The sequence below is a fragment of the Alosa alosa genome, chromosome 14, assembly GCF_017589495.1.
Source record: "Alosa alosa isolate M-15738 ecotype Scorff River chromosome 14, AALO_Geno_1.1, whole genome shotgun sequence".
In the NCBI taxonomy this organism is placed as follows: domain Eukaryota; kingdom Metazoa; phylum Chordata; class Actinopteri; order Clupeiformes; family Clupeidae; genus Alosa; species Alosa alosa.
In genome coordinates, this window is record NC_063202.1 from 18,281,966 (window position 1) to 18,304,012 (window position 22,047).

General features: G+C 43.6%; 1 protein-coding gene and 1 long non-coding RNA gene across 3 annotated transcripts; one reads left to right on the forward strand and one right to left on the reverse strand.

Annotated features, from left to right (window-relative positions):
- Positions 1–42: 42 nt before the first annotated feature.
- Positions 43–4,244, reverse strand: LOC125307023 (cytochrome P450 1A1). Its single transcript, XM_048262729.1, has 7 exons — positions 4,138–4,244; positions 2,716–3,615; positions 2,493–2,619; positions 2,215–2,304; positions 1,961–2,084; positions 1,786–1,872; positions 43–1,644 (listed from the first exon to the last, which is right to left on the reverse strand). Exons 2-7 carry the CDS (start codon positions 3,550–3,552, stop codon positions 1,347–1,349), a joined length of 1,563 nt encoding a protein of 520 aa, XP_048118686.1. The 5' UTR covers positions 3,553–3,615; positions 4,138–4,244; the 3' UTR covers positions 43–1,346.
- A 7,490-nt stretch (positions 4,245–11,734) lies between these two features.
- LOC125307024 lies at positions 11,735–16,425 on the forward strand. Of its 2 annotated transcripts, XR_007195637.1 has the most exons (4): positions 11,735–11,758; positions 13,399–13,495; positions 14,544–14,767; positions 15,713–16,425. It is a non-coding gene; the product is annotated as an uncharacterized LOC125307024 (long non-coding RNA). The 2 variants fall into 2 exon arrangements; XR_007195636.1 differs by having other exon boundaries at positions 14,544–16,425.
- The last annotated feature ends 5,622 nt before the right edge of the window (positions 16,426–22,047 follow it).

Here is a 22,047-nt window from a genome sequence, read left to right on the forward strand (position 1 = left end):
GAAATTTAAAATAGCAATAATCACAGAAGAGTTTTTTTTATTTTAATTATTATTTTGTATTTTTTTATTTATTTATAAATACACAAACAAGTTACACCAATTCACCAAGAGAAAGAATATGACAAAATCGAAGACAAAATATCACAAAAAATGAATGTACAAGTCGGGATTAATGAATAATTAATAGCTTGTTGATATATTCTTCAGAGTTTCACAGCTCAGTGTCTTTTATCAAATCCTTCATTGTCTGCACAGTGTTTCACTCCTTACACTCTCAAACAGGGAATACAGCAGATAAACAAATTGGCTACATTCTGTGTGGGGTAAAAGGCAATAACAAAACAAATGGCACATTTGCCATAGGAATACAAAATAAACCCTTTCAGGCACATTCAAATCTAGCTAACAGTCAACCATAGACTGCTCTATATATACAGTCAATGCAGTCAACAGCCAAAATACTCATATACACATCATATCACATTAAAGGACTGCACTGTTATACAAAATAGCTTTAGTCTTTTAAAACCCACCTGAAATTTTCAAAGGACTGATATATAGATGGCCTTAATTTCATGTAATCCTAATTCAGCACATCAAAGATTTATCAAGCAGCATATGTGGTCCTCCGTATATTATAAAAGGCACATGTTGCATTTCCTCTGCCAATTTAGCAATATATATATTTTTAAAAAGTGGGTGGTAGGGTCACATCACCTCCCATTATAACATATTTTACCCCTCTGTGCGCAATATATTTTACAATAAACCTTCCGATGAAAATTACCCCTTTTAATTAGCAGCTGATATGTATGTCCCTGCTATACATCAAACAGTGTAGGATTGTTTGACCTGAGCTGAGTTTGCTTGGAAAAGAGCAGAAATTATTTGCTTTCTTCTATAGGGTGCTTGCAGTGTTTCTCTTAAACATTGACTTTGCCTGTCTGAGAGCCCAGGTAGTTATGTGCTCAGATGGAGAATTCCTCTGCAGAATTGTCAGTTAATTGGATGAGCAAAGGATGTATTTCAGTCTATGAAAAGCATTGTTTTTCCATTGTCTACCTTACAAAAAGCCCTCTCATATAATTCACAACTTCTTAGATCCACATCATCTCATGTCCCTGCCCAATCAGCAGTGAGCTTGCTGAGTACACTCTGAAAACGCACAAACCAAAGATAGTACAGTGGACCCTGTTACACTATTCCACTTGCTACTTTGTCTGGACACCAGCAAATGCAAGCAAATTGGATTTTATATTTGCATGGAGATTTGCACCCCCCTGAAAAGACAAATAATATTTAGGTGCAAAATTCCTGGGCGAGATACCCCCCTCCCCTTTTCCTTTTCAGTTTTCCTCCCGTGGACGCAAGGTGGCACGGAGGTGGCACCGTTTGTGTTTCATGGTGAGGCCATACTGCGGGGTCATGTCCAGTTCTTGGCCGGGCATCTTGTGGAACTGCAGGCGCTGGATGAGGATGGCAAGGAAGAGGAAGACCTCGGCACGGCCGATGGCCTCGCCAATGCAGCGTCGCTTGCCCACTCCGAAGATCAGCACCTTCTCGCCCTCCAACTTGTTCACCTCCGTGCCGTCAGCAGACAGGAAACGCTCTGGCATGAAAATCTCGGGGTCCTTCCACACCTCACTGAGAGGGGTCACAAAAGGAGATGGTGGAATTCAAAACAAATCCTTCACTTTACTGAAGGAGAAAAGTATCTGCTCATTTACATACAACATGATCAATGCACAAAATATAGTGGCAGTGTGATCACAAGTTAACACTTACGGGTCGTGGTTGACCTGATACTGGTTGATGAACACACAAGTGTTTTTAGGGATGAAGTATCCATTGAGAGATGTGTCTTTGGTAGTACTGTAAATTAAATATAGGAGTTAGATGATATCCAGCAGTTATACACAGAGTATTCATCCATGTTTTTGAATGAGACTGTGTTACTTACCAGTGTGGGATAGTGAAAGGTAGGAAAGAGGAGTGACGGAACAGCTCAAAAATGAAGGCTTCCAAAAGAGGGAGTCTGGACCTCTCCGACAGATGTGGGTTTCTCTCTATCCCAACCGTTTCCTCTGCAAAAGAGATAAGGGGACAACAAATGAGCTCAGTGCTAACAACCTCTGCTTAGAGTGTTGATTCTTCAGAGATCCATTGCCTATCTTTTGCTATAATAGTAATGATTTTGGATGTAACAATACTCACTTATTTCTTGGTGAAGTCTTTCCTGGATCTCTGGGTGGGCCACCAAATACACAACAGCCCATGACAGAGCTGTGCTGATGGTGTCAAATCCTATAATAACAGAACATAATCATAAGAATCATAATCCTAAAAACATAATCTGTGAATTCATTGTACACAAATGTAAAGCTCATCTGTATATTAGCTTATACAGTCAACATATTCAGTGTGTGAACATAATTACCAACTGACACATTATTTTGATATTGTGAGAAAAAAAGAAGTGTTCAGTTATTCACCGGCACCGAAGAGGTCATTGACAATGCTGACAATTTTCTCATCTGACACTTGCACATTTGAGTTTTCATCCAGCTTCCTGTCCTCGCAGTGGTCAATGAGTGAGTCTGTGATGTCGCGTATGTTATTCTGAAAGAGAACAAAACCTGTGAGCAACAGATGTCCACGTACTATGTATACTACTGTGATGTGCGTACACTTATATGGTCTTTGACCTTTACTGACCTTATCGTAGGATTCGTAGTGCTCCCGCACAATCTTCTGTATGAAGTTGTTGAAGCGGTCGTTGATGTCCATGAACGTCTTCATGGAGTTGTTGGGCAGGAAACGGAGGAAGGGAATGAAGTCGGCGGGGTTCCCGCTTCCCACCACCTGTCCAAATTCGTCGCTCATGTTGACCAGGCTCAGCAGCTCCTCGTTGTCGTGGCTGTAGCGCCGGCCAAAGCACATGCCGCAGATGACATTGGCCACTGACACCACGATGTGGCGGAAGGGGTCGAAGCTGCCGCTGTCGTCCATCACCGTCTGCAGGCGCTCGACCAGGTAGATGCCCTCCTTGCTGATCTGTTCCTCCAAGACGCAGGAGTAGGCTGGATTCTCGCCCTCCAGCGTGGAGAAGGAGCGTAGGGCATTCATGGCCAGCTTGCGGCGGGCACGCCACACTCCGGCCTGGTCGGAGCTGAAGGCCAGGCTCTTGCCGTTGTTGATGAACTGGAAGCTATAGAGGTCAGGACGGCTGGCAAAGTCCTCGCCCTGCTTGATGAGTGCCTGCCGCACCGTGCCGGCACCGCTGAGGACCACCACGGGCCGCATGCCAATCTGGATCTGGTACACGTGGCCATAGCGCTTGGTCATGGCGCTGAGGCTCAGGTGAGGGCTGCCGCCGAGTTCGAGAACATTGCCGATGATAGGGAGGGGCCTGGGACCCGGAAGCTGGAGGAGACCTTCAGGGATTTTTGTGCGGAGTTGCAAGAGCAGGTACACCAAACAAACTGTTGCAATGGCCACAAGGCTCTCAGAGACTGACAAAGCCCCCAACAGAGGTAAAACCAGAAGTGCCATGGTTGAAGTTTTTTTCCTTCTTCTAAGGTTTATGTCTGAGCATGTGTTGATACTGGTATATGCCTGTGGGATAAAATGGGATTAAAAATAATCAGCGGCAAAAATCAAAGACTTAAAAGAGTAAGTTTAATAAAGCAACTTCTATGTGATCCTGACACAGCTGAGGCTGACACATGCGCAACTTGGAAACGTGCGCGCTGGCATGCTACACTGCTGTGGAGACACGCGCCTTTTAAACTTTTCTTTTGCCTACTCTGATTCTTGTTTACGGGACCATTTCCAATGGTGCTAAAGTACCGTTGAAAATATGTTACAATTCGTTCCAGCCCACACGCGATTACTTAACAGCTGCAAGAACCATTTGTAGAATTTGAATAGATTCGTGTCTTTCTTCAGTAATAATGTTGCGCTGTGTCAGCAAGATCACATCCTTTAAACTATAACTTAAGAACTACAAAAATAACCTACTCTGAATGTGTGTAGGGTAACACCTGAAACACGGATTCGTCTATTAATAGAGGCAATTACTGCGACTTAAACTGTAATTTCAGAACGCTACAGATAGATACATAACAAACGACTTACCCAAAATCAGTGTGGTCACTGAACAGGTGTAGTTCCGTAAGTGTACGGTCCCACTACAGTAGGCTAGTAAATTTCAATTTGTTGCTTTCCTAGAAAGCTTCTGAATGATAGAATAGCAAGTTCTTTTATAGAGCGCTTCTTGGCTCTATTGGCTGATGGCTCCGTGACGCAACGAAGGGCGCTTCAGAACAGAGAGCGCCGGTCACTTTGAGGTAGAGCAGCAAAGAGGACAGATTACAACTCAATTATGAAAACAATGGCACAGTCTTTGTGGCGTGCTTTCATTGGTGGGTAATAAAGTTAAACTCCCCTCACAAAAGATAACACGGATTATAAAATTACGCAGTATCATTTCAATTTGTCAACTTGGTTTGCTTTTTCCTAGTAATGTTTACGTTTGACGTCACATTAATATATTATTCGTGTGCGCTAATTTCATAGGCCTTGTCAACCGATTTTTCATTTCACATCTTCATATGCAGTGCAGCAATTTTATGACATTTACGCAAAGATTCCACACCAATTATTTTACAGCTATTTACTTGACTAATAAAGAAATAAGGCTCTGACCATAACATCAGGTGCCAAGTGCTTATGAAGAACACAGAACACTAATAATAATGCCAGGAATATTCACCATAGCTCCCTGATGCGAACCAAAGGCAATACTGCATTATTTGTATTAAATATTAGAATAATATTACGATAATGTGTGTGTGTTTATATTGTCAGGGGTTATTAATGGTCATACATTATTGAGGAAATGATTAGACATCAATACTGTAGTCATGTTACCTTTGCCAAGATCCCTTCAACTTATTAGGCAACAGGTTTCTATGGCGTGCAAAGCTGTCTGTTCCGCGCAGAAGAACTTCATGCCCCGGAGAGTTTTTAATCAAAGAACTCTTCCCTGACAGTTGGATAAATCTCACTCATGTCAACAAGAAAAAACGGCAACGCTATCTGAAAAACGTTACATTTCACCATGAGAAAACAAACGAACACAATAGATGAATGAAAACAGGAGGAAACATAAGACGCAGGACGGAAAAGTGTAGCATTGATGATGGGTTGTATTGTGAAAGCTTCACTCCGCAATTCTTATTCAGTACTCTGCTATAAGCTATTCAGTGAATTGCTTCTGCAAGTCTCAACCATTCAGTGTTAGCTCTAAAACACAAAAGGCTTATGAAATAATTCTAGTGTGTACACAGTCCTAACTCTATACATAAGAAACACTAGGCCTAATGGCGCGGACCAAGCCAGAATTCATCTCCGTCTTTTAAGAGCAATTTAAAGCATTGAAAGTATTTAATCGACATTTGACCGCAAATATCAAACCAAAAACCGGATTGTTTATTAAATCTTTAAATGGGTTTTACTTCAGAAGAAAATGACTCCATTCCCCATGTTTTTTGGCATCCTTATTTTTATTTATTTTAGTTGCTAGCAATTTGTGCGCATTGCAATACGTTGATATTTTGCCATATTGATTTTCAGACCATTAGGTAAGCTACGTATCTGTCAAAACTGCTGTGCTCTTGTTAAGTTTTTTTTTTTTTTTGCTGAATTGGCTAATAAAGCCATAAAAGACCGTCAAATTGATGGGCTTTGCGTGGTGGTGTGTTATCACGGCAGGTAAAGTTGTGATAAAATTGTCAGATGCCATTCCGTGCATGCACCTGTTAGCACTCTAGTTAAAGATTGGCCAGTTGCGTGAGAGCGCCTCAGCCAAGCCCTTGCCTGCCCCCAACCTGATTTTTTGGTGCTGGGGGGAAACGCCGTCAGCAACGGCAAAGGTGAAAGGGTAAATGAGTTCATCGTAAACAGAGCCCTTTTCCGTGCGTTAGGTGAATTAAACTTTCTTTGAACATACCTGGCGTCAAGGCCGAGCCATAAGGTCCTCTGATAAATGACCAGACTTTTTAATCATCCTTTTGTGACGGGTCTGTTCTGGGTTATATGATTACAAAACTTTAATCCTTTAATTAGCCTACAGCCTAATAAAACATTAAGTTAAACAGTTTTAACTTATAATTTAAACAAATGTATAGCTTTCAGCAATGGCTTTTTAAATCACGATGTCACATCATGGCCGTTATTTACAATCATACAATTAAATTCTTTATCGTACGAAATTATATCCCGAGATGGATGGAGAGTAAGTGGGACTGTTTAATTATGTGCTGAAGTTATCAAATACGCGCGCGCAGAACACACACACTCACACACAAACGCTCTCTCTCTCTCTCTCTCTCCAGCCTGAAGCTCAGTGCCATGCAGTAGCATACACGACTTCAGTCGTGTTGCTTGATGCGTCTGTCGACTCCCGCTGTGTCGGCCACCCGTCGGAGCCTACCCCATCGAGTTGCGGCTCCGTGGTACTTGTGTTCGCGTGAGAAAGCGGAGCTCCCGCTTGGAGGGGTGGGCTCGCTGTTCGGGACAATCCTAAATCTGCTTGGTCAGTCACGCGAAGGCAGCAGCCCCTGGAAAGACACAAGGGTCTTAAACTCGCAGAACAAAGAGCGCAGGACGTGAGAGGTTTTTTTTTCTTTGAGCAAAGAGGTGCACATATTTGCGCGCCATAGCTTCTGTAAATGCGAGGATCTTGGGCTTTGGAGTCATGCGATCTGCCACTCATGGTTCCAGCAGGCAGGCAAAACAGCAGGGCTGAAATCAACTGCTTAAATCCCCCAAAAAGCCGTTGCCCAGGCAGAAGTCACGGTAGTGCCAAGCATGGCAGGTCCCGTTGCGTGTGAACAGGGGAGCCTGCTTCTTTTCTTTCATATCACATGAAACTGATAAAGGAGACATTTAGCTTTGGGTTACACAATAAACACAAGTTTACCCTAATCATCTAAAGGGGCTCATACAGTAATGGCGAGCCATCATACAGTAATTGACAGAAAGGGAGACAATTGCCCAGTTCCATGTACGAAAAAACACATTATTATATTGGTATAGATAAATAATATCAGTGCATTTACTTTCATTGTATGACAACAAATGGGACTGAAGCTGAACACCTTCCTCTTCCATGGCATCATTTTAATTCCTTAATCACTCCCAAAACATGTCTCTTTTAAGTTCTTGCAATTGCTTGTCTTGGCAGAAGTTCAAATGTTAGGCAAGGTATTATTTTACTACTCAAATAATATTTATGAATTGAGGGTATAAGTTTTTCATTTATCAAGAAAATCCTCTTAAGACCCAGAAAGTTTACATTTAACATATATCCTCATATACATTTAACATATACTCTATGGTTCATTACGGAACTAGGAACATTAAGATCATGAAAGTGTAGAGAAGTCCTTAAAGCCAATGCGTGACACTGATAATCATCAGCGGTAACTAAAAGCAAAACTGCCATCCTCAAACTAGTGCAGTTTCTGACGACCCTGCAGAGGAATCTCCCTATAGCAGAGCGTGCAAGATGAAGGGAGTCAAACGACTGTGAAGAAAGCCAAAGTCTGAGCACGCAACAGCCAAACACCTGTCACATTCACCTTACAACCAGGTGTGTGGGTGGGAGTGTGTGGGTGGGTGTATGTGAGTGTGTGTGTGTGTGTGTGAGTGTGTCTGTGTTTGTGTGTGTGTCTGTGTGCCTAGGTGTTCAGCATAGGGGTTGAAGCCTTGCCTAATGCTCTTACTGCTAATCAACTCACTACCATTCCATGTCTGTGCCAAACAAGATTGCATGTGTGTGTGTGTGAGAGAGAGTATTTGTGTTTTCCCCTATAGACATACCCCATTGGGTAAGCAACAGGTTTTGTTACTGGGAGTCACGAATTCTCAAACCCAGCTGCATGCGAGCAGAGACACGAACAGGAAAAGAAGAAGGCCTTGCTTTCACGTCTAAAGAACCCGACACCTTAACAGTTTAAACGGCAATTACACTATTGTCAGCTGGCCTGCCAATAACTTGAATGACATCAGTTGCATTATGGATGAATTGGGATTACGGAGTGGCCTAAACAGGCAATTTGACAAGGCAGTTGTCATGACAGTGAGTTTGAGTTAAGGGATGCTTGGATTTTTTGAGGACCAAGCTTCTGTCCTTGTATGTGGTCAGACAAGGACAAACTTAATAGGCTGTAGATAGATAGATAGATAGATAGATAGATAGATAGATAGATAGATAGACAGACAAACCAACCAACAGACTAATACTATTATTAATCCCGAGGCAAATTCGGTCTCTGCATTTTACCCATCCATGGTGAATACAAACACACAGCACACAGGGGAGTGGCATTGATGTGGCTTATTCTGCCCACATTTTTCCAGACAGTCCAGACAAGCCTGATTCCCTAACCAGTTGATTGTCCCAACTGATGAACTGCAGTTCTGCCCATGGCACACTGGCACAGGGATACCCAATCTAGACTGGGCTGGCCTGTGATTTGCAATTCCACCAACAGAAGGATTTAACATGATAGGGACACAGTTACACACTTACACATTCAGGCACAGAAACATGTTAGCAAGCATACACCTTATATACATGCATCATGTGGAGATAAAAAAAAAAAAACATATAAAGATGGATGTACACACTAGAAATGGGAATATATTGTACAAAATTTAAAAATTGTAGTCTAGTTTTGTTGTGTTTAGATGTGTAGATGTTTTACATTTCACGTTTAGTTTTTCATGTTACGGACTTAACTGAGACAACTTTGTGACAAGTGGGTCAGGAGTTAAAACTAATCAACAACTTGATAATATGTAAGAGTGAATAGTCAGAGAGCAGCCCTTGGGTCGTGAAAGAGTCCGCTCTCCTATTAGATAACCCGTGGTGTAAAGCGGAGCGTGGGAATCTTAGATAAATAAGGTCAGAAACGCAACATCAAGATTAGTTCAGCCGCTCTCTCACTCAATGCGGTCCTCCAACACGCAAGCCCACACGCAAGAGAGAATAGCTGAGTCGCGCGAGCAGAGTTTCCGCAAGCAGCTCACAAAGGAGCGCGAGGGGGTGGGGGACCAATTGTATCACCTTCCCCTCACTGATAGGAATCCGCGGCAGATTAGTAAGTGAGCTAACAGTGCCCCCGACCCCCAACTGTCGGTTTAATTCTGCTCGCAGCGAACAACAATAGTTGCGTGCGGAAATCTCTATCTCGGTCATTCATCTTGTTGTCACCTTGCTTGCTTCGGACACGAAGGTGCCACTAAACGGCTCTCTTTCGCTGACTCAGACTAGTTAAGTAGGAGAGAAAATTGAGCGCGAGGGGCAAAAGAAAATGAGAAAAGAAAGGAGCGTGTAAAGAGAAGCGTGTGGGGGAAAGAAGATATGGAGACGCTTGTCACGCAAAACAAGCCAGGCATGAAGCACATCACCCCTCCCCTCCAACACACACGCACACACACACACACTCCCACCCACCGACTCTCCCTCTTGCAGCGGACCTTTGTCAAGCACCGCGAGGGCTCGCTCGCTCCGCGCGCATCTACGGGTTAATCATTGTGGCACAGCCCCGGCATTGCGTGCAGACTGTGTTTGCTTGGGCTTTGCCAAGGTTCGCGAGGTTGTGAAGAGAGAGAGCAGAGCGGGGCATCGGCCAGTCTCGCGGGTCACCCGTTTTATCAAAACAATCAGTGGCTGTTTTTTTGGACGCACGCTACTGTTGTGTAAATAGAGAAGTTGGCAGTGATTGAGTGCATTTAGATCTCCTTTTTCCTCAAATAGAAGTCGCCGATTTCAATTAGAAAGTATCCCAAAGCATGCACAGATAAGTCACGATACATGCATCACAACATTTGGGATTACTTTTGTCTATTGTTGAAAATAATGGACTCTGCAAATATTTGTGCACACACCTTGAAAACACAAGATGACCAAACATCACAAAATATAAAGAGTTTACTTTTTTTATTATTATTTTATTTAGTGTTAGTGCCCCCCTCTACACACACACACACACATACACACAAAGAGAGAGAGAAAGGAAACACAAGACAAACAATTGAAAGTTGTGAAATACCTCACATTCCTTCCCAAGCAGAGGCCAAAGGGAGAGCGTTGTAGGGTTTGTGGATGCAGGGTGGAGGGTTGCAGGGCGTGGGGGGGGAGCTCAGCTGTGGACTCTAACCCTTGATGGGACAGTCCTGCTGGGCAGCAGCAGTACATGGGGGGAGTGGGAGTGGTGGTGAGGCATCTATCAGCACTGCCCAGTGTTTTCCTTGGACGGCACAAAGTCCCTCTCCCTCAGGGCCCTGTTGGGTAATCGACTGAAGCGGGTTCAAGCAAAACAAGACCCTTCAACCCTTCTGAGACAGGATGTCAGGCGCAACATGCTACTGTGTGTGTGTGTGTCAGAGGGTCTGTGTTGTCTGTGTTGATTTGTGTTTTGTCTTTTATTTGCATACAGTATGTGATATTGTTTGAGCCAATTTGCAGAGCATGTGTGGCCTTCGAGTCAAGTTTAAAAAGCTGTCACAGTCCTATGCATGAGTGCATGCAAAATTAGCGTTTATCTCAACATTGCATCTTTCAATTTTGTGGCCAGTCCTGAGATCATTTTTAATAAACCGTCGCCTTAGCTAATACACTGCTTTTGTGGTGATCTGCAAGGATTCCTATTTCTGTCTCACATTATATAATCAGTGAGTAACAAAACTGGGAAAGGTGTCAGATTTTTAAAAGTCTGCTTAAATAGTTCCCAGTTTCCTTCATAGGCCCAAACCTGACAGGAAATCACCCCACAGAGAGTGGGTTGGGTATGGCTACAGGAGACCGCAGCAGTCAGGAATAGTTTCGACCATCATAAACGTTATTGGAGCATTGTTTGGCGGCCGTGTTCACACTTAATGATGTTCCTATTGTTTTTAAGTGTGAGCATCCACCCCTGTGGAGTGCTATCTATATCCTCCATATTCCCTGAAGCCAATCTGGTATTCTCAAACTTTGCCATGAACTGGACTGCACCTAAAAATGCATAACATTTGTAATGGTTTTATTGGCAGTCTCTTTCCTTCCCCTCTCTTCCTTCGAATTTTAGCTGAGATTGACACACACACATACACACACACATACACACACACACACACACACACACACACACACACACACACACACACAAACACATACAAAGACTTAAACTCAATCACAGACATTGTGCATGGGCTTGGAAACAAGCTGAAACACACAATATATCGACTAAAATATACACTCTCAAAGACCTTGTCTACTGCAGACACATGCGTACACTCACATACAAGCATGTTTACACTCACACAAATCCCATCTCAGTAATATTCCCCCATTAATTTTCCCATGTGCGGTGCCGCAAGAGATTGTTTAAAGCCAGTGTTGTGAAATCCATCTGAGACTAATGGCTGCCTTGCGTGAGGAGGTGTGTGTGTGTGGCGTGCGCGAGTGTCGCTCCGTGCCAAGTGTTATCTTCATCTCTCTCTCATTGGCAGACATTTAATCAACGCTGCATGCCAAGAGGCCAAGGTGGAGTGTTCCACTCACAACACGCAATACAATAATACACACACACACACACACACACACACACACACATACACACATACACACACACATATATATACAGACACACATAAGATAAACACCTTACAACAGGTGTGAGAGAAAGCCTGCCAGCTGCAATAGGTGAGTAAAACATAAACCAGTAAGTGGGAGATTTAGACAGTGAACCATTTCCAAACACAAGTTGCAACCTGTCATAGTTTTCATATTGCAGAAAGTCCCAAACCTTGGCACATCAATAGTTTATTGGTACGTTTACGGCCATGGGTTTAAAATATTCAGTCCCCTCTCCGCCATTATACAGTCTGAATGTTTCAGGGATAGAGCCAGCAGCATGTTGATTCCTGAGAAAGGTGTGTCCATGTGTGTGAGAACGCTTTTTCAGTGAATGTATATGCATTACAGATAAACAGTATCCAAAACAGACAGTGTGTGTTTATGTACACATGGGCATGCAGTATGCATTTGTGTATTTGAGGGAGTGAAGGAGAAAGAGGGTGTACGAGGAAGTATTGTAGGTGTAGACAAGACTATTAATGTATAGTGTGTTTGGTGCTTGAGCTTGTGTGTGTGTGCATGAATGAATATGTGTGTGTGTGTGTGTGTGTGTGTGTGTGTGTGTGTGTGTGTGATGTGTGTGATAAATAGTGTGTGAGATAAGGATGACCTGTAATCCGATTATGAGATTATGGAAGTCTGTCAACAGCTAACACTAAAGAGGGCTATCTCTAAAGGCTTGGCTTGTGTGTGTGTGTGTGTGTGTGTGTGTGAGAAAGAGAGAGAGAGATGTTGTTTATTGCATTCTTTGACTGTTGTATGTGAGCTGTATGTCTGTGCATGTGAGTGTTTAAGAGTGCGCACGTTTTTGTGTTTTTACATATCGAGTCGGCATGCACACCAGTGGCTGAGAAGCTTTTTAAATGTTTGTTTGCCAATGCTGTGCATGTGTTTTTGGAGTAATAGAGATTTAATAGAGAGACAGAGAGAGAGAGAGAGAGAGGGAGAATGGAAGCTGTCTTTCTTCGCCCAGGCCCTTTGGGTGTTGCCAGTTTCTAAATAAACTGCTGTCGCCGCAGGGCACCAGCGTACCCCTCCACCCTTGTCTGTCCTGGGCTGGCTGCTGATGGGCATGCAAGCAGCCCTAACAGGAAAGCAGCCCAGGCTACCTGCCAGAGCTTTAGCACAGCCTGCACTAGCACCACTCTCCGGGCCCACAGTTCCTCACCTTGTCCTTAGTGTTAGAGATAGGTCCCATCAGACCTCTAGATTGTTAATGCAATCAACAAACACCATAACAAATACAATCAACTTATTCTTAGGCCTGGGCTACATCTGGTCTGCAAGTGAAACACTCCGTTCGCGAAGCGGAAAAATAGTTTTAGAAGACTGATCTAATTGTTTGGAATGTACGCGTTGTCATCACGTCTGGTGTAGCCAGTTCCATTGATTGCAGTGGAAGCTAATTGTTGCAGCAGACGCTTGAGTTACGTGTCCAGTGTATCCTCCCTGTTATGATTACTATAAAAAGGACATTGTCTGATGACTAATGAAAATCTTAATGTATTCAATGATTGTAATGTGAAGATCAGAGTTTCTGTGATGGACCATGGAGAGGTGTTTTTCATTAGTTCTGTTAGCAATACCATCTTACAGCTAAAATCTTTTTCAGGATATCATTTTTGCTGGGTCCACTTTGCTAAATATCCTAATCCAAATGTTATGTCTAGACTACACAGCCCCCAACTTTCTCATCTGTTGAACAGGTATGTCTCACATGTGGCAGCTTAACACACCTGCATCACCTATCGAAGCTGGGGAAAGAAGTAATGTCACTCTGGGATAGAAGATAAACATGAACAGGTGAGCAAGCAAACAGGATTCCGGGTGTCTCAGGATCAGGAGCTAGTACGCTCATTTACTTAATGAAACACATATACATTTAATCAGAGCCATGCCATAGATAATTCAAATGTAGTTCACTTTACTAGTGTACTAGTAGTTCACTTTTACAGTAGTACACTTGAAAACTCGTTTAGGGGAAATGATTTCCCACTTGCGATGTGCTGCACTGATTCCAACTACATGTGTATAAATGTTTATGGTTCCGTGCTATGAGACATGCTGAGTTCCTCTTCTTATCTGCCCCTATCTCTCAATCTGACGAATCAACCTGCCAAAGATCTCCCAGTGACTTGCACGACAGGTGTGAAGAAGTCATTTCGACTTGACTGTCAGCCAGCACACACAGGCTGCCATCTACCAATTAAGCATAACCGTAATTATATCAGCAGGAAAACAAGCTGAAGACGGCTACTGTTGAGCCTGGGGTCATTGTCTTGGTTTATTATCTCAGGATTTATGCCATGAAAAAGCAAACAACATACGCCTCAGAACAATTTAATTCAAGATAATTGAAGCATACAAGCATGAAGGGGAGGGAAAGAGGGAGGGTAAGAGAGGCAGAGAGAGAGAGAGAGAAGGCATTAGAAAGGTTCAAATGATACACTGTTTAGGTTTTGTGTATATAAGAGTATGAGTAAGAATATTAGATAGGGGAAGCGTATACTGTATATGCACATGTGTGTGAGTGTGCAAGTTCATGCTTGTGTATGCACTTGTGCTTGTACGTGAGTGATTGTCTTTCTGTTAAGAGAGAGATAGAGTGTGTGTGTGTGTGTGTGTGTGTGTGTGTGTGTGTGTGTGTGTACACACGTGTGAGCATCAGACACGTACTATTAAATCCTCTATGCTGGCCTGGACAGGACAGGGGATAGGGGCGCGATGCTGTGAAGGTGCACGTACGCCACTCGGCCTCGGCTCCAACACGGGCTCTGGCGTGACACGGTGGCGTTTAGGTCTTTCCCCATACCAAAACCTGACCGAGGCATTTTTCACATATCTGGAACAGATCCCACAGGAGGCGAATCGCAGCAGCACGCCGGGGCTGGAGTGCAAACGAGTTCATGATGAATGGCGCTGCGCCTTTACATCGTGCCTTTTGAGATCTCCCCAAGCAAGCAAGTGGAGCTTAAAAGACAGAGGCTTGAGCATGTAGTGGATGCATTGCAACAAGTTACAACCGTGGCATCTTTCTAAGTGCTAGGCAGCATTTTGGATGGATATCAAAGAGAGGTACACAGCTGTTGTTCAAATGAATTATGTCAGGCATGGAGAGAGGGCAGAGAAAGAGAAAGGGAAGGGGATGACAGATTCATGAACAAGAGCTGCTAGGATAAGGATAAAAAGAGAAGATGGTGTTAGAAGGTGTCGGAGGACATCCTGTTACAATTTGGGTGGGGATATTGGCATTGTTCTCTGTCTCCCTGTCTCGTGTGTGTGTGTGTGTGTGTGTGTGTGTGTGTGTGTGAGTGTGTGTGAGAGAGAGAGTAAATAGACAGGTATACTATACAACATACAAATTCCTTAAGTGTGAGTAAGGTTGTAAGGCCAAACAATTCAGGCCAGATTGTTTTTGTCTATCAGCCAGAGTGACTCATGCCATGGTGATTCATGACTAATGTTTAATCTGCACTAATACTTTCTCTAAGGCAAAGACAGCTCCAAAGGATGTGTGTTGAGACATATTACAGAAGCATAAGACAGCTATTTATCTTTTACACCATAACAATAGAGTGGCTAACACACACACACACACACACACACACACACACACACACACACACACACACACACACACACACATATGCATGTATGTTCAGGACTGTTTTCTAGGGGGAAAAAACTAACTTCATTCCCATTGACCTAATAAGAAAACGCACACACACAAACTAGCAATGCAACAGGTAGATTGGTTTGTTTACATCAATAAAAATAATCTACAAAATGCACAGTGTACAACTGCAAAAATAAACTCCAATCTGCAAAGCACATTTCCTTGGCTTGAGAGTTATGTAGCGAAGCAATAAACGAGTCAGCTCTGCACAGCACTGTTAATCAGCCTAAGAGTTATGTAGCAAAGCAGTTAAAGAGACATTTCAAAGAACGTGGTGTACTTTTTTTCTCTCTCTCTCTTTCTCTCTTTCTCTCTCTCTCTCATCCTTATTGTATTCTCGGCAGTCTCAGGGCTTAATTGTCAGGCCCATTGCTCAGACGTGGCATGAATGCTGAACGATTTACAAGCGCAAAGAGCTGACTGAACAGCCCGGCACTCCCATTCACAGGCACAGGAACATTTTCATGAATGACACCCAGCCGCTGAATGAGACTTCCTGTATCACAGCTGAAACCAATCCTCTCTGGCTTGGCTGGGCAAGGCCCTGGGTTCTGGGCTCGGCTGCAGCGTTGGAGTGGGTCCTGAAGCGCCAACTGTTAGGGCACGAGGAGAGAGGCTATAGTCTCTAGACCCCTAAAGGATTCACTAGTTTGTCTCCATAGCGACATACATGACATATCTAGCCTATTACAGTTTTGTTTGTGATTGCTGACTCATTTGTTTCTGATTTTACTCATTCCTGTTAAGCCAACATAAGCCAAATAAGACAGGAAACTTGTGGATACACATCTTACCCTTATGTCAAAAATGATGCCTCAATATCAAAGTTTTAGTAATATTTTAAATATAACGTTTCATGTTCAAAGCCTGCTGCTCTTATGTTGTAATGACATCAAATAGTATGATCTCCACCAGACATTGCATTCAAAACTCAATAATCCCTTTTCAAAATCTAACTTCATGGGATTTTGCTGAATGAATGACACATTTCAGAAATTGTGTGTATGAAATGTTGTTAGCAAGCAGTTTGTGATTTTAAAAAATGTATGTAGTTAAAATAAAAATTGCACTGTTATGTATATATACTGTTATATGGTTTTATATGTTATAAAACATTCTGGGTCCCCTATCCAGGTTTTAAGAACATTTAGCACAAATATCGTTTTCCCTAGGTGGAGTTTGTCAAGTAGGTAGTCTTCTGCAGATAATCAGCAGAACAGTTGTGATGTAAGCAGCAGTTGCTAAACTGAGTGTAATGATCTGGTACATCTGTCTTGGGACCATGGACTTAGAATGGTGTTTTAAATCAGTGATCATCGCCATTGCCCTTGTACCTTCAAGCATGATTTCAAAATGACTTGTTGTCTCCCACTTCTCAATCATAACTCACAGAGGGGCATAAAGAAGCAAAACTTGTTCCTGGATGGTAAACAAAGGGGAAAGTACCCAGAATGCAACACCCACTCCCTCCCTCCCAGTGGCCTGCTTTAGCATGCCTGTACATCAGGAAGCTGCTGTCAGAGGCCTGTGTCTGTGTAGACGAGCTTCTCACGCCAGCAACGTCCATCATCGGCAGCAGAGGGTCTGCACAGATCATGAGGATAGGCAGGAGGTGCTGGAGGTTCTCTCTCTCTCTCTCTCTCTCTCTCTCTCTCTCTCTCTCTCTCTCTCTCTCTCTCTCTCTCTCTCTCTCTCTCTCTCTCTCTCTCTCTCTCTCTCTCTCTCTGTGTGTGTGGAGAAAGGCAATAGGAAGTGCTTAATATGCAAGCAGTCTTGGAAATGAAGTTTCTTTGAGGAGAAGTCAGTCCAGTTGTGTACAATCCTCACAATCCCTCTGTTTATTTCCACTGCCTTAAATGACAAAATAATTCTGTCACTCTGGCTGCGCTGTAGGTGTTCACAGACAAGAGGAGCCACAGGGACTATTGTGAACTGTTTACACTGTCCCTGACTGCCTGATTGATCCTGTATTGCTCTGATGCACCACTTAACACATTCTTCTCTTGGCATGGATGCTTGAAAAGCACACTCACACGCACCCCAGATGTTGCGTGTGATCGAGTGGATGTTATGTAAGTGATCCGTGTGTGTGTGTGTGTGTGAAAGCGGAGGAATGTAACCTATATTGGCCATGGGAGAGGATGCCACCTGTCATTGAAAAACCTCCCAGTTACCTCTCCATTCACTGCGGCGAGTTTCTGTCACATCCTTTTGTGTTGATTGAGTGTTGATATTAGGTTTGTAATTAGTGCTACACAGGTGGAGTGGCTCAAATTCCCCAGCTATTTACTCACAGTTTTCTTGTGTGCTCTTTCTTTCACACTTTCTCTTTTATTTATTCTCTCCATTTAATTCTCTCTCTCTCTCTCTCTCTCTCTCTCTCTCTCTCTCTCTCTCTCTTTCTCTCTCTCTCTCTCTCCCGTGCTGCTATCTCCCACCCGATTACATTAAAACCACCAGATGTCAACATCACAGTGACATCTTCAAAACCACCATCTGAGAAAATGCTCACTTCTCATGCAAAACCATTAGGTCGCGATGCCGTGTTTGATGCAAGTGTTTATTTACCCGAGCCCCACTCCACATCAAAGGGAGCAGCACATCAAAATGGCGGCAGAGAAGGAAATGTCACAATGGCCCGAGGGAGTTGCTTTCAAACAGGCCCCAGATGAAAAAGGCGCCCCAAGCCGCTGTCGTGCCAAGCGTTGTGAAAAAAAAAAAGCCTCCCGGATGGCCAGTAAATCTGAGCGGCTTTCAACTGACTGTAAATTATTTTTATACGAGCATTTTACAAAGTCCCCTCCTCCACATCGACACCCTCTCTCCCTCCCTATCCCTCCCTGTAGGTGCACCTCCAATCAAAGCACCTGCAATGCCATTAGAAGACCAAATGGGCCCAAATCAGAAAAAAATGGATCAGATACTAAATACCACATTATGCTTTCATCTCAAAATACAATTACCTTCATCTGCATGAAAGTATGAATACAGTCTGAAACCATTAAAATGAAATATATGTCCTCCATTGATTGAACCTTTAGAGCCTTTTGATGGAGACTTTATAATAAAGTCTGCCCTGTTTTCAAAGCTGGGGAACACACCTTTGACATATTCTAAGCGAAGCCTTTTTTAAATATTTATTCTTGTATAACCAACGTTGTAAGAATATGCAGCCATGGACATGAGAGACAGGTGTGTTAGCAAAGAGGTTATATTTAAGTTTGCTAATACCTGCCTCTGGTCAGACAACAAGTAGGGCCACTCATGCAGGACTCAGCCTCTCGAGGCGGTTACATTGGCTTTGCTCATACTCCAGAGGTTCTCATCAAAATGCATTCTCAGTGGAAAAATGTCTGCAATCTCTCCAATAGTCCAGCTCTGCGTATCAGATTGGTTTTCTTGGAGAAGTGGCAAGTTGTGAAAATCAGTGTGTTTTTCTGTGTCTCTGTGTGTGTGTGTGTGTCTGTGTGTGTGTGTGTGTCTGTGTCTATCTGTGTGTGTGTTTGTGTGTCTGTGTGTGTGTGTGTATGTGTGTGTGTGTGTGTGTGTGTGTGTGTCTATCTGTGTGTGTGTGTGTGTTAGTGTGTGTGTGTCTGTGTGTGTGTGTATGTATCTGTCTGTGTCTGTGCGTCTGTGTCTGTGTCTGTTTGTGTGTCTGTGTGTGTGTTTGTGTGTGTTTTGTCTCTGTGTGTGTGTGTCGTCTGTGTGTGTGTGTCTGTGTCTGTGTCTGTGTCTATCTGTGTGTGTGTGTGTGTCTGTCTGTTTGTCTGTTTGTCCCTCTGTGTGTGTGTGTGTGTGTGTGTGTGTGTGTGTGTGTGTGTGTGTGTGTGTGTGTGTGTGTGTGTGTGTGTGTCTGTGTCTGTCAATTCAATTCAAAGAAGCTTTATTAGCATGATTGTTTGGGTACAGTGTTGCCAAAGCCAGTGTTACAGATAACACTGTCTCTGTCTCTGTCTGTCTGTCTGTCTGTCTGTCTCTCTCTCTCTCTCTCTCTCTCTCTCTCTCTCTCTCTCTCTCTCTCTCTCTCTGTGTGTGTGTCAGGGGTGAAGCAAAGTGGGGTGTCTGTGTGCGTGTGTCTGTCTGTGTCTGTGTGTGTGTCTGTCTGTCTGTCTCTGACTCTGTGTGTCTGTCTGTCTGTGTGTCTGTGTGTGTGTGTGTGTCTGTCTGTCTGTCTGTCTGTCTGTCTCTGACTCTGTGTGTGTCTGTCTGTCTATGTGTCTGTGTGTGTGTGTGTGTGTGTGTGTGTGTGTCTGTCTGTCTGTGTCTGTGTGTGTGTGTGTGCGCGTGCGTGTGTGTGTGTGTGTCAGGGGGTGAATCAAAGTGTGGTGTCTGCGTGCGGGGGGTATTGCTGGAAGGGGCCCTAGAACATGTCACACAGTTACGGTATTTGAGAATTACACAGTGGTTGAGATTTCATTTTCTATTTGACTGATACAGAATCTCTGGCAGGCCATTATACCAGTGTAAGCACAGGAGTTTTGGTAGAACCCAATCTCTCTGGATGCCAACTGCCCAGCACTCAACAGTTACACTGTGGTTGAGATTTCATTTTCTATTTGACTGGGACAGAATCTCTGGCCGGCCTTAATGCCAGTGTAGGCTTAGGGGTTACGGTGGAACCCAAACTCTCTGGATGCCAACCGCCCAGCACTCGACAGTAATTCAATTACACAAACCACCACAGATGGGTCGGGACAGAGGCATTGGGATTTAGATATACGTGTTTTTTTTTTTCTTAATACCTCTGCTAAACTGAATCGCCATGCTTCGGCGGCTGTGGTCACTTTCACACAAGAGATATGATGGCCAAAGACAACCAACAAACGGCAATGCCATCAGGACAGTAACCAAGCGGCTAAGCTTAACCACAGCTCGTTAGCATCAGCTCTTGTAGTGGCAAGATGTTTGTTGGCCATAGGCTAATTGCAATCATGCACAAATCATCCAGACAATCAGACAATCTATAGACCTTTGCAGCACAGCTGAGCTCCTGGTCATGATTTTTTTTAGAATTGTGCCATCAGCTAAGCACCATGAAGGAAAGTGTCAGTGGTCACTTTTATATGTTTTTGAGCAGAAGTAGATTTATATCACTGCTGCCCACAGAAATGAAGGAATGGCAGCCTGTCAGTCATCTTTCATATAAAATATAATGCCACCATGGCTGTAACCACATTTCTTGAGATCACTATAATTCTTTCTCTCTCTCTCGCTCTCCCGACCTCACCTGCCCCCTACCCCCCACCCTGCCCCTCCACCTCTCTGTGCTGATGTAGCTTTTGATTACACAGCATTGGCAGGCTGCTGAGCTGTTGGGCTGGGTGTTTACATAAATTAGGTCGGATTGAGGGAATGAGAGGACAAGCATGCAGGAGTCGGGCAGTGTGCCAGCCTGGAGAGATGGCTTCCTCCACGCACTCTTCCAATGTGTCTGGTCTTGCCGAGATAGGGCTGGATGTCGGGCTAAAAAACATTCCCACATACTATTTGTGGCTTGGTGCAAATATGTCAGATGTTTCACAATTTCAGTGGGTGAGATCGTACAGGTGATTACCTGCCAATGCACAGCCACAGGTGAGCACGGGGAATGCCACTGCTTGGCCACTGCGTGGCCTGCTTCGACACTGGTGACTGCCAAAGATGTAAAAGGATACTTAGTAAAAAACCGTTATACAGAATCCGTAAACTCCTCATGTCATCATCACCCATATGAGTCCTTATATCATCATCAATCTTACAAGAAATGGAGGTCAGTTTCACACTCACACTTCAGCTCAGGTTTCTCTGTATTGAGCTTATCTTGCATGCAGGAAATAGTACAATGGTTGTCTGGTTTAAATTGCTTTCTCCATAGTGTATAGGCATGCTACATTTATTGTGGATTTAGGATAGCACTGCAAATCTGTGTTTTCAGTTGTAGAATAGCCTGTAGTCCTACACGACAGTTTTCCTGATATGGAAATGTGCTGCAATAACACAAAGTTCCAGACAAAAACGATCCCATCTCTCGTCTGATAAGATCAATATCCTTCTCTAGGGAACGGAGATAGAGTTTACATGGGGGAAAAAAAGGAAAAAGTGGAGAGAAAAAAAGAGCCATAAAAATGCCGACTGTCAAAGGCCAGGTGGAAGGGTCAGTACAAATGAGAAGATAAAGCAGTTGTCCTCACGCAAGCCAGGCAGTCTTGTGCCTGCAGGCGACACACTTTACCCCCACGGAGGGAGATGGGGCTCGACTGCTCCTCTGACCTGTCTGACAGGTTCTCTTTCCCCCTCTCAGTGCCATGCATGCGAATGGGTTGTAAATGACAGAGGAAGCGGAGGTGTGGAGACCAAAATGCCGCGGGCTAAGAAAGTTTACACAATGCAACAGATTTATTCAGCCAGCCAGTCACTACGAAACATTAGCAGGGCATTTAACGCAAACTCTTTTGCATAGTTATACGCACAGTGTGTGTGTGTGTGTGTGTGTGTGTGTCTGTTTGTGTGTCTGTTTGTGTGTGTGTGTATGTGTCTATCAGATAATGACCAAAAGCGTAAGTCAGAGTGTGAGTATAACAGTATCAGTTTTCCCTGATTTGTTGTAGACGTAGCTGCTTCGGAGCCGTATAAACTATCTTTATGTGTGCGGTTTATTTATGTAAAGTATAATGGCGACAGATTGCCTCATGAAATCAAC